The 18,134-nt window shown below is 36.0% G+C and overlaps 1 protein-coding gene across 2 annotated transcripts in view; it reads right to left on the bottom strand.

Annotated features, from left to right (window-relative positions):
* The window catches only part of EMB3011 (RNA helicase family protein), a 60,488-nt gene that overhangs the window by 21,051 nt on the left and 21,303 nt on the right, over positions 1-18,134 (bottom strand). For both annotated transcript variants that reach the window (XM_089815225.1, XM_089815226.1), the window contains exons 10-14: positions 14,091-14,268; positions 13,657-13,886; positions 13,360-13,539; positions 13,157-13,228; positions 12,858-13,034 (exon numbers count right to left, since the gene is read on the bottom strand). In XM_089815225.1, coding sequence (XP_089671351.1) covers positions 12,858-13,034; positions 13,157-13,228; positions 13,360-13,539; positions 13,657-13,886; positions 14,091-14,268 — 837 coding nt within the window. The remainder of the gene's footprint in view (positions 1-12,857; positions 13,035-13,156; positions 13,229-13,359; positions 13,540-13,656; positions 13,887-14,090; positions 14,269-18,134) is intronic.

The following is an 18,134-nucleotide window of genomic DNA, read 5'->3' as shown; positions in this document are numbered from 1 at the left end:
AAGTTTGGCTGCCCAAATCGAATTTTGGGACGAATTTCCAAGAACGTGTGACTTTCAAGTTGTTTTTTATAACAAATTTTATATTTTTTTAGTTCTGATTGCCCTAAAAAGTGAATGTAAGTAGGTTATTTTGGCTTCTAACATCATTTGTGGTGTACAAATAGGTGATTTTGTGAGCAAATAAGTGATTGACCAAAAGAAGCTTGTACAAGGTGAAGTTGAAAGAATGGATTGTTGGCTATATTGAAATGTTTATGTCTCATTACTACATATTTGCAAACTTACAATATCAGAAAGAGGTAAGTTCTTGTTCTATTTTGCTTTTGTTTCAATGATTCATAAAGGCTAAAATTTTATTCCCAATAATAATATCAACATGTCAATATGTACAGAATTTCTTATCGTAGGAAAAGGAGCTTCAAAGGGATCTACATCTTCCGCAGTATGCAATGCCAATATCCCAAAAAGAATAGAACCCCCATTTGATTCTCCTTTAAGGAAGTATGTGGATTTTCTAGAATCTCTTCTAGGAGGTGTGGCTTCAATTGGAAATGTTAGGGTTGTGATGTAGAAAGAAATAGTTTATACTATCGTGTGGTGGGTCATTTGTGTGGATACCCTGGTAGAGGAGTGAATAAGTGTCCTAGAAAAAAAATGCACCTGTGCCAACTCAGTAGTATTAAAATATATTGAAGAGCATGAGCAAGCTGAAGAGAGAGAGGAACTTAGACAAAATGCCATTGATGATTATAAGAATAACAAAAGAACAAAAGAATGAAATCCACCCCAGATGTTGTGATAGAAAATCACCCCTTCAATACTACCTCAACTGCTCCTGATTCTCAAAATGAAGCACTCATTTGACACAAAAGAAACAGATCACTTGAAACTACATTTCAAAATCAGAGTAGGGAAATTGCCGACATTGATGTAGCAAGATGCTTGTATGCAAATGGGTTGTCTTTTAATCTTGTTCGCTCTCCATATTTCAAGCAGATGTTGAGAAGTGCTAAAAAGGCACCTATAGGGTATTTAGGTCCTAGTTTTGAGAGAGTATGAACCACCTTGTTGGATGACGAGGCCAAATTGATTGATGAGCAATTGAAGCCCATCAAGGATTCGCAAATTGAGATAGGGGTTACAATTGTTTCAAACGAGTGGAAAGATGTTAGAAATCGTTCATTGATCAATGTTTTGGTGGTGTTCCCTAAAGGGGCAATGTTTTTTAAAGCAGTGGACTATGAGGGGCAAGTAAAAGATGGGCCATTCATTACTAATATCCTAATTGATGCCATTGAACAAGTGGGTGCAAGAAATGTTGTCCAAGTCATAACAAACAACGCAAAGAATTGTAGAGCTATTGGTTTGTTGGTTGAAGAGAGATACCAACATATTTTTTGGACACCTTGTGCAATTCATTCATTCAACCTTATGCTACAAAAGATTGGGAAGAGTATTTAGTGAATCAAGGAGATGTATGCACAAGTTGAGGACATCCAGATGTTCATCACAAACCACCACATGACTCAAGGGATATTCAAAATGTTCTCACGTTTGCGTTGTTGAATTCTTTTATCAAGTATGTATCTAACAATTTGCATTGTTTTTGCTTTGTTTTATGTTACAGGTTGCTGAGACATGTTTTGCATCAAATGTAATCGTCTTGAGACGACTTATACAAGTGAAAGAGGCACCTATCAATATGGTAACCAGCAACAATTGGGCTATATGGAGGCAACCAAAATAAGGAAGAGGATATTGGATGAAAATTGGTGGGAACATGTGGAATATCTCATTAATCTCACCGCACCCATTATAATCATGCTTAGGTATGCAGACATGGATAGACCTTGCTTTGGAGAGATCTCTGATGGCATAGACTCAATGCTTGAGAAGATCAAGCAAATTGTAAATGAGAAGGAACAAGATCCTCAAGAGACCACCTTCAAGCGAGCAATTGTTATAGAAAGATGGAACAAAATGACCACTCTACATTTTCTCTCTTATGCATTGACGCCCAAATACTATACCACCCAATATACTAATCTACCAAGAAGGCTACCACCCTATAGAGACATAGAAGTGTCTGAAGGATACAAGGCAGCATTTGAAAGACTTTTCTGATGATGAAATGTGAGATTTGATTACGGATGAGTTCATACAGTCTATGGATGCAAAAAATTTAAGTAATGATGCTCTTCATCATTGATTTAGGAAGGATGTTCATAGTTGGTGGTACCACCATGGCCAAAGATTTCAAACGTTGTAGCCCCTTGCAATCAAAGTGATATCACAAGTTTAATTTTAAAAAAGCTGTTATTAGTTTCCTTTGTCTAAAAAAATTGTTAGAAATTATAAGATTCATGTTACATAATTTAAATTTTATTTTATTGTTTGCATGTCATGTCTTCATAGATTGCTAGTTTATCCACTTCAGAAAGAAATTTGAGCACATATTCTTTCATCCATTCAATGAAGCGCAATATGTTCCAATCAAAAAGAGCAAAAAACTTAGTGTTTGTGCATTACAACTTGTGTCTCCTCACGCACAAGACTAAAGAATACAAAGAAGGGAGAGATAAAGATGGGATGTAGATGCAAAGTTGGCAGACTTGGATACTTTTGCTTCTCGGCTTACAATTGAAGACTTTAAAAATTTCGATGCCCATACTATTGTTGTTGGTGTTGATCCCATTGTCCTTAGCTCTATTGCTAAGTCAACTAATGCGGAAGCACTACAAGGAGGAGGAGAAGAAGAAGATGAATATTAAGATTTTATACATTATGATTAGTTGACTTGAAGTTGAAACAATGATACTGGAACTTGCTGTTATGATTCATGGATAATGATTTACTTTTAAGTTTTAATGTTTTGAATCTCTGATGTTGAACTTGAAAATTGAAATATATGATTGTATGATCTTTATTCATGATGCTATGATTATAACTTGCGTGTATAAAGTTTATGCCTATGGTGTTTTTGTTGTTTAAATGATTAACTTAGTTTACATGATACATCATATGATTTTATGATACTCTATGCTTCTAGGCTTCATATATATGTATATTTTTTTTTATAACTTTTACATATTTTTGTACGAACGAACCCAAACGGACCCAAAACCCTTTTGAAGATTTTGTCGTACTGGCGAACCCTTATTTCAAACTGAACTCGAACCGGTAACTAAGGAATATTTAATTTTATAAGAGAAATTGTAAATAACTTAATTATAATTATAATTTCAAATTTTTGTTATCTCTAGTTGCGTTATGAATTAAAGAAAAAGTAAATATTAATATTAGACTTAAATAGAAGTCAAAAGAGTATTTTAGAAATCAAATTGATATTAACATTTAATCTAATAATATACATTTATGTTATTAATTAAATCATTCATAGTTTAAGATGATTTGAATTAATAACATGATAATATTGCATGATATTTAATATGCACAAAGAGATTGGATATTTAAATACTTATTGATTTAAATAAGTATATTAACATAACAATTTATATTAACATATATATTGTTACTTTATTTTTAAACACATCCTTATGATCCAAACTAAGCAAGAGAAATCTATGGATTTAAATCATATTGGCTGAAAACTATGTGTTTTCTTATATTCTATTTAATCTTGTGATTTTTATTTTCGTGGTGGTTTTCTTTGTGAATTGTTTAGTTGGTCAAGTTAGGACGTGCAAAAGAGGCGTTTTTTAGATTTCTTTTATGATTATTTGACTGGATGTCATGATGTACTTTATGATTTGAATTGAGATTTATGTTTTATGAGCTTTATGCTATTGAGCATTTATGAGAACTTGGGTTTGAGAACCAATGTTATTTTAGAATTGCCTGTTAAGGAACCAAATTCGATTAGTATTACTTTTGTGGTATGGGACACAATTGTGGTAATGTATCTATTATTTCTTTATGATCTAGGACTTTGTTCTTGAGACTTAAACTAATTAATACAAACTTCTTAATGTAACTCAACGTGAAGGAACCCTTGAGGAATAGAAACTATATTTGTAATTGCTTATGAGCACTTGATGTGTATGTATATATTGCTTCTACATTATTACTATCTTTTGTTGTTTAAACGTCAAAAAAAAATAGTTCAGTAAACATGTTAGGTTAATTTCTCTTTACTTCTCGAGCAAGGCGTTACAATACCAACGATGGCATCTCAACCAATCTGGAGAGACGTAACTCACATTCATCCATAAGAAAGAGAAGTGGGATATCCAATATCACTTGCAAGATCAAAACTCCTTGCACACCCTACCAAACTGACATGAGCATGAAGCCCATATGTGCGACAGGAACTAGCACTCCAAAAAGTATTTGTGTCATAACCCTAATATCCATCCAAAACAAAATCGTCATGGATATGTTGGCACTACAAGTAGCTTGTCACTAACTTGCAACTACCAACCCTATCAATTACAGATGGTGCAAACCCATCCCATAATGGATGGTCTGAAACTGGAACCAACCCACATTGACGTGAAACAAAATCCTCTACATGTGGGTCAAAAGCAAAATGATGATCATGCCCCACTATGTAATGCCCGTAGAAAACCCCATACTCTGCCAATGACTCATCACTACCAAACCGAGATTTAAGAAATGGCTCCAATATCTAGCTCTGCACAACTACTAGCTGGGTAGGATCTTAGCAAACCCAACCACAAAATTCCCATCGGGAAGAATTGTAGCCAAGGTCTCTACAATCTTACCCACCAATTGTTGTATAGCACGAGAGCCCCGAAAGAGAGTACCCTCAAATACTCTATATGAATCCTCCCACAAATCTTAACTCTCAAGTAAATACTCCATGAATGACTCAGTAGAGTAGAAACTATACATGGAAGCGTCAACCTACTCCCCCGCGACCCATAGTTGATCCCTCTGAAAACGTGGCACTGCCAACTGTCCAATGGTACCAACAATATGAGATGAGAGAGAAGATTTGCTTCGAGCAAAAGGAAGGAAATCGTCGAGAGAGCTCATCTTTACTAATGCTCTCATCTCCTCTATACCTACACCCATATCTTGGACAGATGTGTCTACCACATCATCATGTCCCTCATCCCCAACCATAGAAGCCAACTTACCACCAACTACCACAATATGCAAATGAATTGGTTCTAAGGCTAGTGTCGACTGTACTCACTCCAATTCCACGATAACATCCTCCAAATGTGATTGTGTGTCCTAAAGAGCCAATTGGATAAACTAAAGAGAGTTCACAGTCACCTCAAGCTCTTGGGTGAGCTCAGCTACCACCTCCTCTTTCCCTAGCAATGCCTCATAACGGCTGCTACCCAAATCCATAAGGTAATCCTTGTCAGCAACTAACTATGAAATAATTATGCTTCATGATCCTGACAACCTTTTGAAGCACATGAAACTCCGCTAGGGAAAGACTTTTATCACCGTGCTCATCTGACATAGGAGCACCCCAACCAGATGCGGCCAACATCTGACGAATAGCATCATAATGCTCAAGAGTTGAAGAGATGTCTCTGTCACTGACATTCAGTTGACAAGACACAAGATGCCTTTGTAACCTTTACTTCCTATGCAAGCTATCTATCCCACTAACTGCACTATAATAGGAACTAAATCAAAATTGCTCACCACAAGATCGCTCACCACATGTTATTATCCTCGCACACATCTGCAACTGAGATACGGCAAGTCCATACCTCAACCAACACCTCCTTCGAAGTAGAAACCCTCGCTGTATTGTACTCCTCATATGACTATTTCCCCCTCAACAGAAAATCCATGTAAATTTTGATCCTAGGAACCACCCAAAACCTCCTCAGAGTCATCATCCAATATCTACAAGGAATATCATACCCAGTGTAGCTCATAGCATCATTCAAAAAATCATCAGAGGTGTCCATACTCACTTTATCCACATGATGCTCAACTATTATCACCTAACCCTGCACACGACTCAATGTCAGGTTGTGAATCAATAGTGCTAAAGCATGAACCAACATCCATTGACTCCACTGTAACACCCAAATCACCAATTCATAGTTGGATAGCTCCATGCTCTTGCCTATGCCACCTGAGAAAGGTACTGACTCCTGCTTAGGAGAAACACTACAACAACCGACATATAAATCTTCAATAACAACCCCCTCCTCGAGAGAATCTAAACAATCAGCGGTAACTACTGCATCAATTGCCTCTGCACTAACCGCAACAACCCTGGAAGCCTCAACCTGTTGAAGCTCAATGTTGCAATCCACCAATGGCACTGACACATCCACATGTCTGTGTGGAGCGTCTATCAGCAAAACTATGGATAGGACTAGAAAGTGTTGTACTAAATACTGGTACATTTGCATCATGAACACCTGCTATGGAAAACTCAAGTATCCTTCCCTGCAACCTCGGTGTCGGCCTACTAAAGGCGAAAACCATATACTTCATTGCCCTATCAAACATCTTTGAATCCGACAGCCCCACCACTAATCTTTGTTGATGAAGCTTAAGTCTTTCCATACTCTCCCTCAAGGCTTCTGATGATGCAAAATTGATTGCCAATGTATTAGAAATAATACGCTATCTTGTTTTCAAACTTTTTCATACATGAGTGACTGAAATCAGCTTAACAATAAGTTGACATATTGACAAACACTTCCCATGCATTCTAGGAAAAACAAATGTCCATCTGCAGCAAAGGGCAGTTATACAGACATTTGGCACACAATCAAATGATTCACAAACTTGAATGCCAAATTGCAATGAGCTTTAATTAAATTAGATAGCACTTTATTACTTGGAATTACAAATTCTAGAGCACCTGGTATATGCTGAAAAATCTCCAATAATTCCCTTTTAAGGAAGACACGGACTTGCAGATTAATTTGCAGCAGAGAGGGAGTGCCACGTTGCTTATCTTTTCCATGCCCGAGCCTGTGCAAATACAGCAGAACCAAACCCTTCCCAAGAACCCGCCAGACAGGGGCTTACATGGGTTGCTAAGTGCTCAATATGCAGTGCTGCTGATAGAAGAAATACTGCCCAGGCAGCAGTTATAGGTGTTTGCACAGCAGTACGTTTAGAAACCAAAACTCAACACAAAGCCACGCCAAAATAGGTATAATCTGATGAAATAAATCAGACTTCAAATCTCCATCTCAGAATTTTCCCACAGTAAATTCTTAAGCAGCAAATTCAGAATTCTAAGACACAATTGCTTCAATAGAAAAACTCTTCTTAGCTACAGCCAACACAGTATGAGAAGATGCTCAAAAATCAGACTGAGATCTCAGTACAAAACCACTATACCTCAGCAGTGGAATCAAAAATCAGAAACTCAAAAACCCTCACAAAGATAAAATCAAATAGACAATTGGGTGATCTATTTGCTTCATGAAGCCACCTTTTATAATGCTCTTGGCTTCACCAACCCACCATTAATTAGAATCTTCTATTAAATTATTTTATTAAATAACTTTTCTAACACATGGCTTCATGAAGATGCTTTTCACTTAAGAGGCTTCAACTTTTAAATAAAACAACTCCTTGCATTTTTATATTTAATTCTTGACTTATGCTTATAATTAATTAATAAATGGCTCCTTCCAATGATGACTCAGCTCTCAACCTAAGTGAAACTATAAAGTTAAATTATAACTTTATAATAAGTCATTTGATGATTCAATAATAAATTAGCCACTAAAATAATAATAACTCCCAAAATACTTGCCATGTCGTCTAAAACAAGAGTCACTCCTATTATTTCCCCATGTAACCAAATGCACTTTCCAAAAATAGAAAGGGTCCTTCTCAATCATCACCTGACTTGCCATAAATAGCAGGTACATGAAACTAAGCCCAAACAAAGTCCAATCTGAGTCAAAGAAAGTCCAATCTGATATATACTGAATCGTGAAGAAGACAAGACCCTCCCATAGCCAAGCCTCAGAAGACCCTCAATCCACAATAATAGCCTACGAGGATCACAATAATAGGCTAATCCCTCAAACTTTGATGGTGGCCAAAATGGGGACATTACATTCCTATTCTTCCTTCCTCCATTGTTTGCAAGAATCCAATCCCTTTATATAGCTTGTAATACTGAAGAGATTGGTTGCACTCCAAAGACATGGTTTATGCCACTCCACTACCAATCAATGATACCAATTAATATTATCTTTATTGTTAATTATTGATATAATCAATCCCTCGCTCATTATACCTTGTGCCTTTTATAAACAATGTCCATAATACTGATTATGTGTAAGCTCTCTGTAATCACTGATTACATATGTTTTTTGTTCTTATCGATGTGATTAGGTAATTTTCATTACTGACCATTGTTCAACTAGGTTGCTGAGAAGATATCTGTTCTCAAATGACCAGCAACTAATGTTAGATCGATGTTTATTTACATCTCAGGTCTCTGGATGGGCAAAGTGTGTTTTCCTGTGGTGCCAAGAAATCTGAACAGTCTCCTCAACAAATAATGATGAGCGTCACTAATTTTCCTCATGGGATCATATCTATGATTGGATCTTATCCTCCTGCACTAAGGTCACATCCTTCTTCTATCCCTCATTTGTTTCACTACTTGATTTGTTTTGTAGGTCACATATCCTCAACATTGTTCCTTTAATTACATATTGCCAATGTCATTCTCTGGATTGTAGACACTGCTTAGTTCCAATTCTTCATTTATCGGTTATAAATCTTATTGACAGTATATACATATATATAGTCTTCTTTCATTTTCTGGTCAACTTCATGTTTGCACCTTGCACAATAGATATCATTTACATTGGAATGTTACTCCATGAAACATTATTAGAAACTCCATGTAGCTCTGTTCTGTGCATAGCTTACTTGACATCATATTGTTAGATATTGATCATTAGCTATCCTTGATACCATCTCTGACATTATCCATGTGTGATCTTATATTACATTAATTTTGTCTCTTCCAAATACTTCACAAAATTGATGTGAAAAGGATGAGAATATCAGAATTAGGGTTTCAAATTGGGGACAAGACATGACATATTCACTTCAAACAGTTTCACAACATCTTTTGAATCCTGATTCTTGTCATTTCACAATGGCACCTTTGTTCAACAATTGGCTATTCTTGAAGCTTCCTTAACCCTGCCTTCTACAATCTTGAATCAGAGCTCCTCTCTCACCCAACTCCCATCCCCTATGCAGATCCCAACATTTTTCCAATTTTAAGAAAAACATACTTTTATCTCAACAATTCCTTTTGGGAAATATCATCATTGAACTTTTGTGTGTAGTAGACAAGCCTTTGGTAAGGCATTAGGTTGTTTAAGAGTTCAAGCCCACACATCTATCTTTCCACAAAGAGGTATTTTCACCTTATTTGAAGTAGTAGGCTCAGTTTGAGATGCAGTCCAACCCACCAAAACTTAACTTTACCTACATTTGCTCATTTTGTACCTTCAGCATAAAGACGCTTGTTTAACCCACATTTCAATTTTTTGGTTCTTGCAACCCTCTTTGCCAATTAAGCATCAATTTTAAGGCCCTTCTATTTTTAAACATATCTTGGTCATATGGAGTCGCTTTTTGGATTTTGAGTTCACAAGAAAGCCGATTCAGCAATCTTCAGCATATTGAAAGATTTATTCATAGATTCTTTTCAAATAAATTTCTGAGAGCAGATCTTTGGACACCTCAGTGTTTCCTAACCAGCAAGTCCCCAAGAGTTTGAGGTTGCTATTTTTCTAAGGAAATATTTTTTCTTACACCTTCATTATATCAAAGCTAAATCAGTGATATTGTGTGTTTTTTGTATTTTATAAATTGTTAGACATTACAATAAAACTTCTACAGGTAAATTGCAACTTGAGAAAACAAAACGTCATATGCTTCAAATTGCAGTGTTGCATGCCAAATAGAAATTTGGGTGGTTGTAAGTTACACAATCTGGAACAATGGGCAGTATCACTCTCTTTTTATCTACTGTTTCTTGTTAGCAACTCTTTCAGTGCTTTGATTGTTATTATTCCTAAGCACTTTATTATGATTCTCATTCCCTCTTAAGCAACTTACTACAGATTTTTTTTGCACAAGTCAGCTGTAAAAGCTTGTAAAGTTGGAAGTTCTAATGGTTGCAATAGCCAATTTGGAATTGCATGCCCTGTTGAGTCCTTATAACTATCACACATGAAAGGCATGTGCGATAGACTTGTTGCAGAGCAACGTGCAAGATAAAATGACTCTTCAAACATGGACAGAATTAGCGAAGGCAAAACAGAAAACAAAGTTATTGAATCAGTGACGAAGCACAATTCTCAATAGGCATTAGTGTTTTAAATGGATTGAAATTTCATATCAGAAATTGGACACTTTGAAATAGGAATGTTACGAGGAGATAAATGAAATCAAGACTCTTCAATTGAAGAATGAAATAACTTCCTAATATCACTGGAATTCCCAACCATTACAGAAGTTTGTACAAGGCTCAAGTTTCTGATCTCAATTAAAAGATCGTGGATCTGAAAAGAGTGATAGCAAATATATATATAATGATTTTATCTATGCTTGTCCACAATTCACTTCAAAATAGATGCCTAGGGTGATCCACTTCAAATATCAACAATTGAGATATTTTGTAGACACCTAGTAAAGGAGAAAGCAGAACTCATCCAGATTGAGGCAATATCATCCAAGGTCTTAAAATCTAGTTATGATAGAGTAAAGATTCAAGAAGACTTTTAATATGGCAACGATGCAAATGCGCCATCATTTTCTAATTCTGCAACTCAAAATCAAAAGTAAAAGAGACTTTTGAGCTGCTTTGCAATAAGGATGGACATCTTGTGTGACAACTTTAAAGGAGACCACTTTGGCCCTGACGTTAACTGTGATTCAGGAGTTAGTTTTCTGTTATTTTGTATTTCAACTAACCTTGCAATTTGAGGCAGATTCAGTCCTTCCTGTATGTGCAGCAACAGAAAATATTTTCATCGCCCAAATGTATCTTTGGCAGTTAATTGTTTATGAGTGGTTATTCCATTTTTTTCTCTGGCAGCATCTTCATGTCATATTAAGCAGATTCATTATTCTTGTGTATGGTCGGCAGCTGCTGTCAGTACTGGCTGCAGCAATATCAGCTTAATCTGTTTTGAAATGGATGGTCTCTAATATTAGACTGGGTGCTACTTAAGAATTACAACCTATAAATTGCAACTTGTCAATGTCAGTGGCCAGAATGCCTGTATTGTTTTAATGGTTAAGACTTCTTGAAGATAATGTAATATATAGAAATTTGTGTTGCTCTTGCCACAAAAATTGCCTACATGATCACTTAAAGTTTGGTATGTATTATGATTTGGATAGTGTTAAAAACTGTAACCCATTGAAACTGCTGCACTAAAAGATTTTTTAAAACTTTGCCTCCTCTTTTATATTCTAGTCTGCATTAGTAAGGATGACTGTTGAGCTCGGAAAAAACTTAGTGTGGTCTACATTAGTAAGGATAATTGTTTTGCCCAAAAAAAAACCTTAGTGTAGTCTGCATTAGTAAGGATGATTGTTTAGCCTATCAACTCTTTATAAGGGGTACAGTTAATAATTAACTGGCAAAGCAATGAGAAAGAAAGTTTACCTTGGAGCTTATGTGAGAACTTGGAGAAAGTTTGTAATACACAGCCGTGTATTATGAAGGTTAAATACCACGAGGAGATAGTGTTTTTTATTATTGCAGGGAGCATGTCAATCAATTATATTATATTTGATTAGTCATTTGTTATTTGAACACTTCATCAAAATGATTTTGACATTAGTGGTTTCCTAGGTTAAGCATACAACATAAAGTATTAAATATTTTAGATGTTAATTGTGTGGCCCCTTGAAGCTCCGCGAGATATGTGATGTGACAGGCCTTAGTCATACTGTAATGGGAATTGCATAAAAGTTCTAAATTTTCTGTTTCTCTGCCGCTATTCTGTACTTGCTGTCTTTATGCAGGCTGATTTGCATATAGAAAACTTTCACAAGAAATGAAGCATAGATGATAAAACCGTAAAATATCATCTAATTTGTTAAAGGTGAACCAACTATACAAGATAACAACCACTAAAGCCAGATTCAGCAGAAATGACCTTTGAATTACCTCAGTTTGGTTTGTGTGTGGCTATGAAGCTCAGACTAGCCTGGGTACACCCAAGGTCTAACCCTAGCATCCAGAGTTCCCTATGGGTTCATCCCAGAGTAAACTAACTTGAACATTGAGGGGACACGCAACTGACAACCTTCATCTTGAGTTTATTTTGAATATCATTAGAAGGGAAGAAAATGTTACATGGTTATTGACAAGACAATCTCAAGGACAGTCATCATTTACATTGTGGAATAAACGTTGACCTTAACTCTCTCAATGAGGAGCAACTTGGAGTTTATTAATTGTGATTTTGCAAAAATTTCACATCTGACACTGAATTAATGAATTATGAGTTTTTTTCTTTGGCAAATAGAGTACTTCTGTGTATTTCAAATATTTTTGCACATATGCACACAGCTGTACCCAGTTGTACAGCACCCAGGGCGAAAGAATCAGTAGTATTGGCAAACTCGAACTAGCAACTTAGATGAAAAAGTTTCCAACTACAAATCAATTCACACATGCTTGCCATTAATATCCTCTATAAGAAATCAATTCTTTGTGGATCTTATGCTCCAGCATAAAGATGACAGAAACAAATCTGAATGAAAACTCAATATTATGACAATCATTCAACCATATTCACAAATTTACAAGAACCTGCATATGGTTTATTTTCTCAAACTCTTATCAGCATGCAATAAGAACTCAAATAAATTACCTTAATTAATGTATTCGGTCCAGTAACATCCTCAAAGCGAATAGCATAACCAACTTTATCTCCCAATTCAGTTTCCATCTCTTCACTAACACGCTTTGCAACACTCATAGCTGCAACACGTCTTGGTTGAGTGCATCCTATCATTCCATATGTTGTGTATCCATCCTCATGCAAATACTGCATTAAGATAATAATAATTCAAAATGAAGTTCAAAACTAAGCAGAGATTAACACCGTACTACTACATATGACGGAAATAAACACAAAAAAAAGCTAGGCATACATATAGGGGATGATACCTGTGTAAGTTGTGTGGTCTTCCCTGATCCTGTCTCTCCTACCACCACAATTACTTGATTTTCACGGACAACCTTAAAAAGCAGAAAATACAATTACTAGCAGAATAACTTGGGTAGCATATGTTATCAAGAAAAACTGATTATAATCAGGTTCAGATAAGCATGATCAGAGTCATTCAAAAAACAAAAAGAAGTTTCCATGCCTGTAAAAGATCATCTCGGACAGAAAATATTGGAAGATAATGCCGCTGTTCAGTTAGTGTCTTTGATTTTGCAAACTCACTCACTGCTTCTCCTTTTTCTTTCAAGTGTGACACAAATTTTGCATCCTGTTTAAAATCAACCTCTCCCTCTGAACCAACAGTTGCTTGATCTGCGTCCACCTGATAAAAAAGAACGTTGGCATTTCAACAGAGAGAATGCAGAATGTTACACTAGTTAAAACTGCATAGCTATACATACGGCTCGAACCTTGACAGATTTTTAGGATCGGCATGTACCTGTTCAGCTGTTTTCTCAACCCCAAGAATATTTCCTAATTTAGACCCTGCAAGCTCCCAAAACCGCTGTCGAGATTTGTTCATGCTTTGTTTCTCACGGATTTCTCTCACTAATACAGATCCTTTTCTAGAAATTATAGCCATATCTGATGTCGGATCCTTTATGGGCATGATAGGCTCCGCCTGTTTTGTAAAGACAACACGACCATCCAGAAATGGAGGCTTTGTATCTGTCCATAACATTTAAAACATTTAGCCAAAGTGAGAATAGTATTGAGGGGCACTCATATTAAATTTAGGCAACTAGAAACAACATTGACTAATTCTGACTTGTTTCAGAATACTATTTACTTTTAGTATTAATTTTCGGAGCATAAACAACCGTTAGAAATAGAACCTATTAAAATTAGAGTAGTTCAATAATTGATTCCCACCATGTACAAGAAGAATAACCCTGCTATCCTCTTCGTCTTCAAATTCTGTTTGCACCTCTGTTCCCCGAACAGCACCAGATCTCATCAGTTGCCGATCTTCCCACTGTGCATTGTCCGCAGTAAGCTGTGACATCTTTTTGCTTTGTGCAAGGCTCATCTTTGTTCCATCTTTCCTAGTCTACAGTTTTGCAACCCAAAAATGTAAGCATCGAAAAAATAATATAAATCTAAAGTGATTTTTTGTGATATAAAATAAAAAAATTTAAAACCAGACACAAGTTACATATTGAGAAATGTATTATCAATTTATTCAGTGTTGCTAGGAGACTCATCTCCTGCCCCCTGGGATATGTCCCTGATACAGGAGACTAGTATACAGAAATCTCCGGTAACTGGAGATGTGCATTCGCATCTCTTAATATCCCCTTGAGGTTGTCGCCTACTGGTGTGGTAATCTCCCAAAAAAAGGATAATAGAAACATTTATAGAATGATAAAAACATTGCCAAAACCCTTAGTGTTAATTTTACATTTTTAACATCAAAGCAAAGAAAAGAACTGAGACAGCAAAAACCACAGTGAGGCTGATGTGTATAGAAAGCAAAAAAGAAAGAAAGAATCGAGACTACACACAGCAGACAGGAGTTGAGCAATTTACAGTTACAGCTGCCAGCAGATATGCCAACAACTAATTACCAGGTCAAAAAATAACAAGTTTGCAGTTGCACTTTAAAATTGAAGTTAAAGCCACACTAGGATGATGCAGAAGCATCCAAAGCTCTCGAATCCTGAGCACAAACATACTATTCTATTCAATTTTGGCTTGACTTTTGTGTTTGTGTTGCAGGTCTCCTTGGTTTGTTTTGAAAAGTTCACTCCTTATTTCTGGGTGTTTCATTCCTTATTGTTAAACAAGAGGTTGTAAGTGTACCAGTTCTGGCTAGCCAAACTTACATGCCATGCCCACTGTCAAGGAATGTACCAGATCACAGCATCTATAAAAGCATGATCACAGCCTTACTGACTAAATCAAACTGCACTCTTTAAACAATATTCTAGAGAGCTGACTAAAAGATGACAGTAATTTAATATTAAATTAAGGGAATCATCATTAAGAATAAATAAAGAAAATACTTTACTATAACAATCCTCTAGAAGATAATTAAATTGTAATTATGGGTCGAGAGTTGTGACTCTTTCAAAAGGTTAAAATAATGAAAAGGTATGACTCCTCCCTTGTGTGGGAAGATAAAAAAGAGACACAGGCCCATCGGAAATGGGAATCCAAAAGAGGATCAAGGAAATAAGTGTTTATTCTGTAATCAGAAAAGGAGGAATCAGATATACAGATCAGATTTAAATAAAAAGTGCAGATCTAATTGTGAATGGTTGTGTCCCTTTCAGAGGCCAGAACTAATAAAAAATTGCACCCTTTCAAAGGTGTTGATGGTGAAAGGTTGTGTCTATCACCAAAGGGCATTTATAATAAAAAGTTGTAACCTCTCCCTCACATTGTCGTATATAAAAGAAAGAAGGATCATTTGAGGAAAGGGGGAATATCAAATAAAATCAGAAACAGAATACACAGCGGATTCAAATAGCATTTATTATGGTCTTGGAATGTATGAATAATACCAGAATTCAGAATTACATGACAGTCATTCTTAATTTCAACTGTATACATATACATCTGTAATTCACGAAAGAACAATATAATTAATATACTGGTCCTTAGTCTTCCACTAATGCCTTCGAAAGAATACGAGGTTTGTGTATGGAGAGACTGCTGAGTGACAGAAATAACAATTACATGCAAGTATAACCAATATCAGAAAATAATAAAGCACACAAAAGAGAACACAAGTCACAAAGATTAACGTGGTTCACCCAATCCCTGGGCTACGTCCACCAAACAGCGAGTCCAATGTTCTTATTATTCAATGATTACAACCTGATTACAAACTGAAAATCCCCTATAGCTCAATACCACTGCAAGAAGATACTCCAAAGGGAGAGAGAGTATTTCAATTTTCTATGCTACTCTATTGGGAATCGTCTCATATATATATGAATGGGGAGACATGTCATGAAGGGACATGTCTCCACAATGTAGAGCCATGTCCATTCGTGGCATGGCTCTTAGTCAAACAACATAATTAATTACCAAAGAGTGCTTCCAAGAGATCCAATTCATAATCAGTTAGTTAACACAATAACCAAATGATGAAAGTCGTCAATCTGCTACATTACATTTAATCATTACACAAGCTGCTTTGCATAGTATCAAATCATTCCTCGATCCTTACTATAAATGATATACAACCATTACTTGATCTGTTGTATGTAACTGAATGCAGCCGCCAATGTTCATTGCACAATACGTGGCAAGAGAAGATGAAAACGATCTGAATACACAAATTATACTCGTATAGTATTTCGATCGTATACAAGAACAATGGTAAAACATTTAGAACAATTACTCTTATAAGCACAAGCAATGCGTATGCGTATATATGTTGTGAGCTGACATACATACATACGTACTCATATTTAAATCATCAAAACAATCATCCTTATATCTGACCGAAGCTGCTATGCATCAACACTCCCTCTTAGCTAGGGAAGATAATTAAGTATATATCAATGCAAATATCACCTAACTTGTGATATTGGAGGATACTATAAGAACATCAAGTCACATGACATTCTTCACATATACATCCAAGTTATGTATGTGCACTAACATCACATCTCATGATGTCTACCATTACAAGTCATGGCATTTCCACAGATATTACGTCACATAATATCCCCCATGATTATCTCATAAGTAGCATATTGATACTTAACTGATATCAAGTCTCATGATATCTATCAATAAATCCAAGAGATACTAACTTTTATGACATGTCCACGAATATCAAGTCTCATGATATTCATTAAGATAGTTGTACTTGTAACAAACTAATTTTTCCCATTTCTAATTAAACATTTTATATAAACAATACCTTTCATATTCACATGAAAAACAGTTATAACAACTATTCGATGTATTCAAATGAAAGGGATCAAGGTTATAATAGGTTAACTGAATCCTAGTCCATTGAAGGAGAGTAACTAATTTGACAATATTAACCAACTAACATATCTTCAGCTGAAAATGCAAATACATAAAAGTAAAGTACCTATTCAAAAGAAGATAACTTGAATGCAGATCATATCTCTGTCTTGTGCAAGTCTTCGCATCTGGTGGAGAGGAGAAGCATTGTTAAGGGCTTAACCTCCCAACCGCAAACCTTTAAGTATCCCCGCACAGTCTCAACCGAGAAAGGCCCTCCCTAACCGAGATTAGGATGGCACACCCCTATCTTGCCATTGAGCGTCCTGGTGTTAGAGTGTTGGCTATCCAGCCAGCTAGGCTATGGAGTCCTTCCCATCAACCCATTTATCCAACTGCTACCAACCCTGACCTCTAGTGATCACAACAGCAAGCATGCCACTAAACCTATCATGGCTAGGGATTTGCAAGGACACGATATGCACGATCACCCACCACTCAACTTGACAACAAGAATAGTCCGATTTGATCACCATGAGCTGATTTAGTCTATATTTATTGAAGAGCACACAATTATACTGAGAGGGAGGGTAAATCAATATAATAACAAATTTTCCAATTTAAAACTTTTATTCAAACAATAACTTCAAATACTGAAATTAACAATTATGCATATGAAACAATGACACAAGATTTATGTGGAAACCCAAAGCGAGAGAAAACCACGACAACAATTGTTTTTATATAAACTTGTTCTTTTACAATGATTTGTAGGCTCCAACCTAGTAGAGGCTCCAACCCCTATGTTTATGAGCACCAATTCACAGGAAACTCCAACTCCCATAGTTCGCAGGCAGAGACCCACCGGAAGCACCAATACCCATTGTTGTCTTCATGAGCACCAACCCACTATGTTAGGTGGATATTTTGCAACCAACAGTTTTGGGTAAAATCCAATCGCAAAATAGATAGACCAGCCACAACGTG

Source organism: Cupressus sempervirens, chromosome 2 (assembly GCF_028749045.1).
Source record: "Cupressus sempervirens isolate cs-2001-9-10 chromosome 2, ASM2874904v1, whole genome shotgun sequence".
In the NCBI taxonomy this organism is placed as follows: Eukaryota; Viridiplantae; Streptophyta; class Pinopsida; order Cupressales; family Cupressaceae; genus Cupressus; species Cupressus sempervirens.
This window is presented reverse-complemented; position numbering and strand designations above follow the sequence as displayed.